At 49.8% G+C, this 9,250-nt stretch overlaps 1 protein-coding gene across 1 annotated transcript in view; it reads left to right on the forward strand.

Annotated features, from left to right (window-relative positions):
- Window positions 1-451: 451 nt before the first annotated feature.
- The window catches only part of ACOX2 (acyl-CoA oxidase 2), a 23,300-nt gene continuing 14,501 nt past the window's right edge, over window positions 452-9,250 (forward strand). Inside the window, exons 1-9 of the mRNA XM_019504863.1 lie at window positions 452-706; window positions 1,157-1,166; window positions 1,410-1,569; window positions 2,812-2,974; window positions 4,901-5,052; window positions 5,935-6,042; window positions 6,710-6,829; window positions 7,645-7,760; window positions 8,180-8,352. Of these exons, the coding sequence (XP_019360408.1) occupies window positions 1,419-1,569; window positions 2,812-2,974; window positions 4,901-5,052; window positions 5,935-6,042; window positions 6,710-6,829; window positions 7,645-7,760; window positions 8,180-8,352 (983 nt within the window). The 5' untranslated portion in view covers window positions 452-706; window positions 1,157-1,166; window positions 1,410-1,418. The remainder of the gene's footprint in view (window positions 707-1,156; window positions 1,167-1,409; window positions 1,570-2,811; window positions 2,975-4,900; window positions 5,053-5,934; window positions 6,043-6,709; window positions 6,830-7,644; window positions 7,761-8,179; window positions 8,353-9,250) is intronic.

Here is a 9,250-nt window from a genome sequence, read left to right on the forward strand (position 1 = left end):
CCTTTTATTAATTTTAGGGACTACAAACAAATACAAGAGCAGTTCTTCTGTTGCAAAGAACCCAGGAAGGCCACAGCAGGGTGGAACATTTTTAACTCCCTGGGTTTCTGTTTCTAATTTCTGGCTTGAGCACCCTGGTTGAGAATCACTGCACTATCCTGCTGTGCTGCACCCTATAGCACTCGCTGGTGGCTGCAGGAAAATCATCAGAGGATGGCCAAAGCCAAGAAATGCTGCCACTTCGGCGTCAGACTGTGCAGGGGACAAGGCTTCTCTGCAAGCTGTGGCTTTAGGCCGCACAAGCCGAGAGGCTTGTGAACCAACCAGAAGAGGTCAGTGGAGATAAGTACACACTAGCTAGCAAAGCCTACAGAGTTAATCGCAAGCCATGAGGCTCCGCACAGCATGCTGGGAAGTGTAGTCTGAGCCAGCCACACACAGGGGAAGATGTCATCTTTCCTTCTGCCGACTGCCAGAGACAACGTACGTGCCCTTCGTGTCTGCATCTCGTGCATCAAAGGCTGACACGGGAGCACACCGCCACATCTCTCTGAGCGCTGGTGAGCAGACAGCAAGGGCAGGCCACAGTTACGCTTGTCTCCTCAAGCTGCTCTGTACCGAGGGCTGCTTCTGTGCTCAGAGGACAAGGCCTGGGCTTTGGATTCAGTGTCTAAATACGAGCACCCCTGATGGCAAGATCACCCTGGTGAGGTTTCCCAAAGCTGGATGTCCTTGGAGTGAAAAACAGGCAGCTCCCTTGCAGGATGAATTTTGGGGCTTCTTGTTTGGGAATGAACGAGGAAACCCTCAGTCGTTAAGAAGAGGTGGAGGTTAAGGTCAGAAAGGGCTGAGTCTGGCCTGCAGCACAGCTTACGCTAGGGCCAGTCCACTAGACACCCCTGCACCAGCCCTGCACACTCGAGGTTGTATCAGAGGACGCGGAAGAGCGTCACTGCCGGCAATCCTCAGCGCACGCTCTCTGTCCGTTCTGCTTCCCTGGCGCTACATGACTCTGCACATACCAAGTCCTTGTTTTCCAGGCTCGGCTAAGCCCAAGAATCCCAGTCCCACCTTATTAAAGCACCATCTAGTGCATACCACACAAAAAAACCAGACAAGTATCTGAACTAGAACTGGGACAAATATTCAGGAAGAGAGCTCCTAGCTCACTCCTTAGCTGGCAGTGTTAACATGCAACATATTAGCCTGGAATCATTAACCCGGTAAAAACAGACTTTGACCAGAAAGAGAGACATAATCAAAGATGAGTGTAACCCCTTGGAGTTTGATATAGCTTTTCCTCCTTATAAGCAGCTCATTAAACACGTGGTAACTAATTAACATGCTTTAAAACCTGCTGCACACGCTTGCCAGGACCGGCAGACTAATCCGCACCATCCTTTTGCAGTGCTCCCAGCATGGCCCCAACCCGGTATCTCAGGAGCTCGGCCAGCAGGGATGTGAATCCCGACCTCGACATTGAGAGAAAAACTCCCTCCTTTGATGTAGAGAAGCTCACTACCATATTGGATGGAGGCGCTGAGAACACGCGTGTCCGAAGGGCAGTAGGTGAGTGGGGTTTAAAGACTTGGCACTAAGCCTGATTAGAAGCAGCAGATACGCTCGTAATGTTTTATAGCCAGAGAAAGGTTGCGCAGAGGGAATTGGGCTCCTGAGCAGCTTGTTATTTCCACTTGACTTAATACCCACCCTTATTTAGACACTCTTGTGTTTTTAGACAGTGCTCCTTTCATGCCCAGCCATGTGAGCAGTGATGTGCCAATACCAGCTCTCGGTGCCAGTTTCTAATGTAAAAAAAATCATGATTTACAACTGAAAAGCTACTGCATTAACTGAGGCTTTAAGACCCAAATCCTGCCCTGCCAGCTCAGTCAGGTGCACTAAGACCCGCTGTGTGGGGAGCAGGACAGATGGACACAAATAGCCAGTCTTTTGTCCTATTCCCCAGTGTGTCAGACAGCCAAAACAGCTGGCAAACACACACCATGTCAGTCATTTACAGATGACACCGAGTTGGGGGAGGTGCGGACATACAGGGCTAGGATCCAGAATGACCTGGGTACACTGGAAAAACGGTCTGCAGTTAACCGGGTCAAATTCAACAAGAACAAGTATGAAGTCCTGCATTTGGGAAGGAATAATTGCATGCACAATTACAGACTGGGAAATGATTTGCTAGATTACAGTCCTGCAGGAAAGGGTCTGGGGTTTGAAGTGGACCACGTGTTGACTGTGAGCCAACAGGGTATTCTTGTTGCAAAAAAGCCGACAGCATCCTAGGCTGTATCAACATTAGCATCACTTGCAAATCAAGATTCTTCTGCTCTATTCAGCACCGGTGAGGCCTCACCTGCGGTGCCACGTCCAGTTTTGGGCTCTGCACTTCCAGAAGGATGTGGACAGATTGGGGAGAGTTCAGGGTAGAACAACAACGTGATTAGGGGCCTGGGAAGCAAGACTTCGAGGAAAGGCTGAAAGAACTAGGATTATCCAGCCCAGAGTAGAGAAGACTGAGGGGAGATGTGATAACAGTCTTCAAATACCTGAAGGGAGATAATAAGGAGGGTGGAGATGGGCTTTTCTCTGTGGCCAGAGGGGACAGGACTAGGAGCAATGGCCTCAACCTGCAGCAGAGGAAATGTAGGAAGGGCCAAACACTGAACCGACCAGCACAGTAAGAGAGGTTGTGTTTGGTCCTGCACGGGGCCCGGGCTTTGTGGAGAGAAGACAACAGGTCTGACCGGGAGCAGAGCTCCCTGAGGCAAGCCGACTGCCCGCTCTGTTTTACAGAGGCTGTGATTCACAGCGATCCTGTGTTCAGCAGGGAAGACAAGTACTTCCTGAGCCAGAACGAGAGTTACGAAGCAGCAGTCAAAAAGGCCGTGCACCTCAAGAAGATGATGCACCAGATGAAGTGGAGCTGGGCTGGGCCTGAAAGCAAGTACTGTAATAGGTACCTTGTTTATTTTCTTTTTACCAAATGCCTGCCAGCATTTTCACCCTTCCCTCCTTTTATCTCAGTATTTCTCCCTTTAAGACACCTGTATCTACAGGGCCCATGGGGCACACTGACCGACTGACAGGCTTTCGGCACAAGCTCGCTCAGGTGTTTGCTGCAGCACTGAGCTGGCGAGGCAGTGTGCCTGCTGGTATCACCCGCTCGAGCAGTCGCATGCAGCAGCTTCCACACAGTCACAAGCAGAGCACAGGGTCCTGTAAATAGCCACCTCCCCAGGCCTGCTCCGTTGCCCTCACACTCACACCACTTCCACAGGGACTCCCAGACACACCCGGGATACACAGGAACTGACCCCAGTAACAACATGCTGGATGGAAAGGGACCTCCGGGGTCGCTGAGATCCAGCCCGTGCTGCCACAGATGCTCACCTCCTACAACCCCTCTGACCGCATGATCTGCTTCATCTTAAAAGCCATGAGCTTCTGGCCCTTGTGGCTCCCATCAGAAGACTGTGTTAGGACCTGGCTTCTCTAATGCCGCTCATACTTCCCTGTCTGCTAGCCTGATGCCTGATGCATTGCACAACCGTGTTTGCCGCTTCCAAGGCTGCAGCACATCGGTGCTCCTCAGCCATCCTGTGACCGACTGATACTTCCAGACCTTCCCACCTGTTGTCATTTCTGACTGCTGAGCTCCCTGTTCACAGCAGGCCCCACACGCCCGCCCTTGTACTTGGGGCTATTGGGTTTCATCCCATTTCTATCCAGCCAGTTCGCAAGGTAGCCCCGTCCTTTCTGGTGGAAGGTCAGTACTGACAATGCCTCCCAGCTCCATGTCAGTGGCTAATTTCATCAGCACTTTTGGGGGCCAAGGTCTTCCTAGAAGCTCTGAAACAAGACCAAACCTTGAGGAGCCCGACAAGTAACTTCCATCCAGCCCAATGCTTTTCCCTTCAGCAGAACCCACAGGCATGTCCCCTCTAGCCAGGCCCTCGTTCCCTTGCAATTCGTGTCCTACCCCCCACCATCTCCACCTTCTCTAGTCACGGCTCACAGGATGCTGTATTCATGCTTTGCTAAAGTTCAAGTAGATTGGGTCTCCTGCATTTAACTTGCCTAGCAAATCAGTTCTCGTATCAGAAAAGATACCAGGTGAAAAGTTAAAGACAGCAGGTTAATCTGGGAAGTTCATATAGTATTTTATTCCATTTTCTACCTCCAGGTCCTTAGTCATTCCTTTCTTCCAAATATGTTCCAAAGCCTTGCATGCTCCTGAGGCTAGACTCTGGTGGGGTCCACAGCTGTCCATACCACTTGTATCCCCTGCTCAGATACAGGTACAGCATTTGCCATTCCCCAGTTAAATGGTTCCCCTCCTGCCTGGGCAGAGATAAAATTCCAAGTCTGGATGTGTGAGCAGGTGATAAATGTGTTTCCCATCAGGACAGAGAAGAATGGGGTTAACAGGTCAGGCAGAAAGCAGGGTTGATTTGCACTTTATAGACTAACTAAAACAGAGATGCATAAGCTTTCACAGGCAGAAAGGTTCTTTGGGTAGATGCGATATCTTTCATTAGACCAACTAAATAGTAGGAAAAATTATTCTATGCAAGCTTCCAGGCACAAACACCCTCCTTCAGGCATAGGGAAAAGTTTGTTGGTGTTTGTGTGCTTTCCTGGGTAGAATAGAAGCCAAAATGCAAAATACAGGTCTGTGAAAATACAAATGTGTGGCCATAAGGTTTAAAAGGAATGGGAGAACTGTTTTTTCCTGCAATGCCAGGCCAGATGCACCTTCTGACACCAAAGGGAAATGACCATTTGGGGTGGGCGGCAACTGGATTCTGTTAAATGCCCCAACACACACGGTGTCCTTGGACCTGGCAGCCCTGTGTCACTAGTGACCATTTATTCTTCCCAGAGCACTCGGGGGGGAGGTTGCTTTCACCCTTCACACTGTCTTTATGGAGAGCATCCTGGCACTGAGCACAGATGAGCAGACGGCCAAGTGGATACCCCTGGCTGAGAACTACCGCATTCTAGGAAGCTACGCTCAGACAGAGCTGGGACATGGTAAGGCTGCAGAGGACACGTGGCATTTCCTCAGGCCCACAGAGTGTAAATCAACTTATCCTCATGATTTCATCTGAGGATCTGGCCCCAAGAGGAGCAGCTTAGGGCAATGAGCTTCACTCACCCAGAAGTTCAAAAACTTGAGTTCAGAGGTTGAGAGGAGCCGTTCTTCCACTTTCATTTATGGATGGCCATTAAAAAAAATCACCAGAGCTGCAGAAAAGCAAGTTGGGCTGAGTGGCTTTTGATTCTTGCAAGTTAAGGGACTAGGAGAGGGAAGAGGTGGGGTTAGCTTTTGGATGACCGAGACACAAGGGAGTCACCAGGACCAGGGAACTGGTTGGGAGCACACGTTTGGCTTTAAATATTGCATGCTTGAAGAGAGCTGTCCAGGTTGCATCGGGGTGGTACTGCCTGACAAACGGGTTCTAGAAACAGGTACTGAAGCAGGCTGGTTTGTTCTAGAGATGGGCAACAAAACAGCCTGGTTTGCAGCTCTGCCCTTGAGAGTAAGCCACAAATGGTTGGGGATGTCCACATGAGCTTCTAGAAATTACTTCAACTCAACTGGAGTCTAAAGCCCCAGGAACTTCAAGAGGCTAATCAATGAGCCCCTTATAATCCACAGCCTCTGAAATAATGAGGTGCAGGAACAAGCACTGACAGCACAGTCCTTAGCAGTGAGGGAGAAGCCAGGTCAAGCAGGGGAGCTTATAATATGCCAGAAGTGGCCAGAGCCATTTTTCTGCAGGGGAGTCCTGGGAGTTGCTTGGGCAGAAGGCAGAGCCGTAAGGGTGATCTGTACAAGGAGGAGCCTGACTCCTCTCTTTCAAATGACCCTTCTGACATGCTGAGCCAGGATGTACATTTATTCTTGCAAAGGGACTTACATTCGGGGTTTTGAGACAACAGCGACTTTCAACATTTCCACCCAGGAGTTTGTCCTGAACACGCCGAAGATCTCTGCAATGAAGTGGTGGCCTGGAGAGTGTAAGTGCCAAACCCGGATTGCAGACTGGTACTCCTACTAGGGATGTGGGCCCCTGGGCGTCAGTGAAGGCAAACTCTGTATGTATCGTGTTAATGGGCAAACTTTCTGATGGAGGGCTTATCAGAAGTAGTAGGACGGCCAAAAGACCATCATGGCCTCTGGTGCAGAGGTTTCCAGACTAGGGTCACAACCCCAAGCAGGGTCATAAGCTCAACACAAAGACTTCTGAAAGGGTTAGAGTCACACCAACAGTAGGGTGGAGGACTCAGGAAGCTGCTCTGTTCTCTTGCACACCACAAGCCAGAGACTTTCAGCCCACACCTCCTGCAGAGGGGAATCTGCACAAATATTCAACTATTTAGTTCTCTGATCCCCGTGAGACAGGCGAAGCATGCCCACTTCACAGATATAAACTGAGGCAGAGAAACTAAGTGACTTGCATAGGATAACTCAGAAAGTCAACAGCTGAACCAAAGTCAGGGCTCAGGATGCCCAGGCTCCTGCTGTCCACATGTAGCCCACCAGACTGTGCCTTTCTCAAGGACCTAAGCACTGCTGACTGCTTTGCCTGTCACATGCCAGACAGCCACTGTGTCCGGTGCAGTGGCCTGGGGAAGCAGTTGCTGTATACAGCCTCAGAGCAATGTGGCTTTCTCCCCCTTGCAGTGGGCAGATCAGCAACCCACACCGTGGTATTTGCCCAGCTGTACATTAAAGGGAAGTGCTATGGTGTGCATCCTTTCATCGTCCAGATCCGTAGCCTCCACGACCATTCACCTGCACCAGGTAAAGTGGCTCTTCAGCTGTTTCCCTCCACAAATACCTATTTGGATGTTGGGCTCATGCCCAGGCCAGTGCTACAGGTAGCCATGAGACCTCCTGAAAGCAGCTCAGAGAGCAAGGAAAGCTTCTGAAGTTTGAGGAGCCACAAAGAGTCCAAAACTAGCAGGGACTGACCCCACCCCAAGCCAGAGATGTTCCAGCAGAGGCTCTTGACCTGTGAGGCCACAGGCATCCCGGCCCCTGCAGTGCTGACTGCCCATGCACAGCACTACATGAACAGGCTGATCCTGCTGCCGGCCTAGGAGGGAGCAGGCACAGCACTGCCACTCACATGATCAATGCACCCCAGAGCACATGCACGCAGCACTGCTGTGCTCAGGAGCAAAAGCACAGTGCCCCTGGTGTGATGCGGCCTCACAGCCTCTCTTCTCAGACCTCTAAGCCTTGCCTCCACTACTTTGCACTTTCTGGCTGCACTGCCCATGCTGCTCTCGTTATGGATCTGCTCCAAGCCTGTTAGTGGCAGAATCACTGGTAACATTGTCAGGCAACTCCAAATGAAACCTCCCTTCCAACTGTGGGATCCCTGCCCCGTGCTGCTGCTTCTGATTTATATATTAACAGCTCAGCCCCAGCCATGAACAGTATACATGTGGGTAAGGCAGGCAGATGGGCTGGGACTCAGAGCCCTTTTTCCCCACTCAAAGTTCCCCCGAGGGGAAAACTGGAGGAGGTGAACTGCACCTTGCCCCAAGTCCCCAAACCTGCTGCAGAACAGGGAGGAAGAAGTAAATAGGATCCATCTTCCCACCCCTTAGGAGTAACTGTTGGAGACATTGGCCCCAAAATGGACTTCAACCACAATGACAATGGCTATCTGCTACTGCAAGACGTTCGTGTTCCTAGGGAAAACATGCTGAGCCGGTTCTGTGAGGTATGTTACAAACTCACCCATCAGGTTCCCACCCTGGTACCAGAAAGGATATTAAGGCCCTTCTAGATTTAGGGCAAGACCTTGCCCCCAGGCGTGCATTCAACTCCCGCCGAAATCACTGGGGTGAGAAGTTCTGTGGGGGGTGGTTCTTCTGAATCCAAAATTAACCCTCTCCTGAGTTGCATGTTAGAGGGTGGAGAATTAGGATTCAGGCAGAATACACCAGAGTCAGTAGAAGAAGGACCTTGTACCTCTTCGTATGGGTCATTTTACACCCATGTATCAGAATAACTAGCTCCATCGTCACCAAGTGTTCATTTTGCTCACTGCAGAAATACCAGCAAAACCTTCTATTTTAATGAAAACTGTTCTAAGACTTCAAAGGATGATAACCTGTTACTGGCTCTATCAAATTCCAGGTCCTAGCAGATGGCACATACGTGAAGCGAGGCTCTGAGAAGATTAACTACTTTAACATGATCATAATACGTGTTAAGATGCTTTCCAATGAAGTTGTGCCCACTCTGATGAAGGCATGCATCATCGCCATCAGATATTCTGTGGTTCGCCGGCAGAGTGAGCTAAAGCCTGGGTAATGGACTTTTAGGGTCACAGGCCAGGTCCTACTTTTATTTCTGTCTATCTTTCACCTCTGATGTCATTGCAGTGACATCAGCTTATGGCCTGCCACAAACACAAAAAATTATATCAGCACTTTCCCTTGCAATTCGCAAGCAGGTGATGTTCACTGCCCAAGATCATGGCTGAGCTGTGTGTATTGCACAGACAAGAAAGACCGTTTTTTACCCTGCCCCGACTGGCCTTTCCGCACGATCACATAACCCAGCAGAACCTAGAGAACGTGCCCACCTTCCATGCCATTAAAAGTTGACGCTAAATTAACTGCCTAGTGAACAGCTACATGGTACAATACAGACTTTTTATGACCACTAGAAGCACATCCTTAAGAACATTTTTGTCTTGAACAGTTATTGTTCGTGTAGGCCCCAAACAGTCACTTGAATGATCTGCTTTCAAGAGCCTTGTAGGCAATTCCAGCAAAAATGTGGTTTGCCTGGACTGTGACACCCAAACGCTGCGCCCACTGTACTAGTGCCTGGGACCCAGCCTGGGAAATGGTCCGATTTCAGTAGCAAGCTGAACTGTCCCCAAGAACTCCATGCAGCAAAAAAAGTAACGGGTAAATGAAGGCACTCAAGAAAAATTAAGAAAATAGGTCAAGACATTTTCAAAAGGATGCCAAAGTTTGGCTTGCAGAAAAGAATTCTGATTTTACCCTTTTTTTCCTGGCAGCCTGCATTAAAAAATGCACACTGCAGTCAAGGGAGATTTTCAATTTTATGGCCATTTGGATCAAGCCACTAACTTGGATAAGGATACAAGGCAATCTCTGCATGCAGTTGTTGCTCCTTAGATCCTTAGTCACCTTAGGTTTCCCGGGTCCTCCTTTCTCCCTTTTTTGAAGATGG

This window comes from Gavialis gangeticus, unplaced genomic scaffold (assembly GCF_001723915.1).
Source record: "Gavialis gangeticus isolate Ggan-Ray unplaced genomic scaffold, GavGan_comp1, whole genome shotgun sequence".
NCBI lineage: Eukaryota > Metazoa > Chordata > Crocodylia > Gavialidae > Gavialis > Gavialis gangeticus.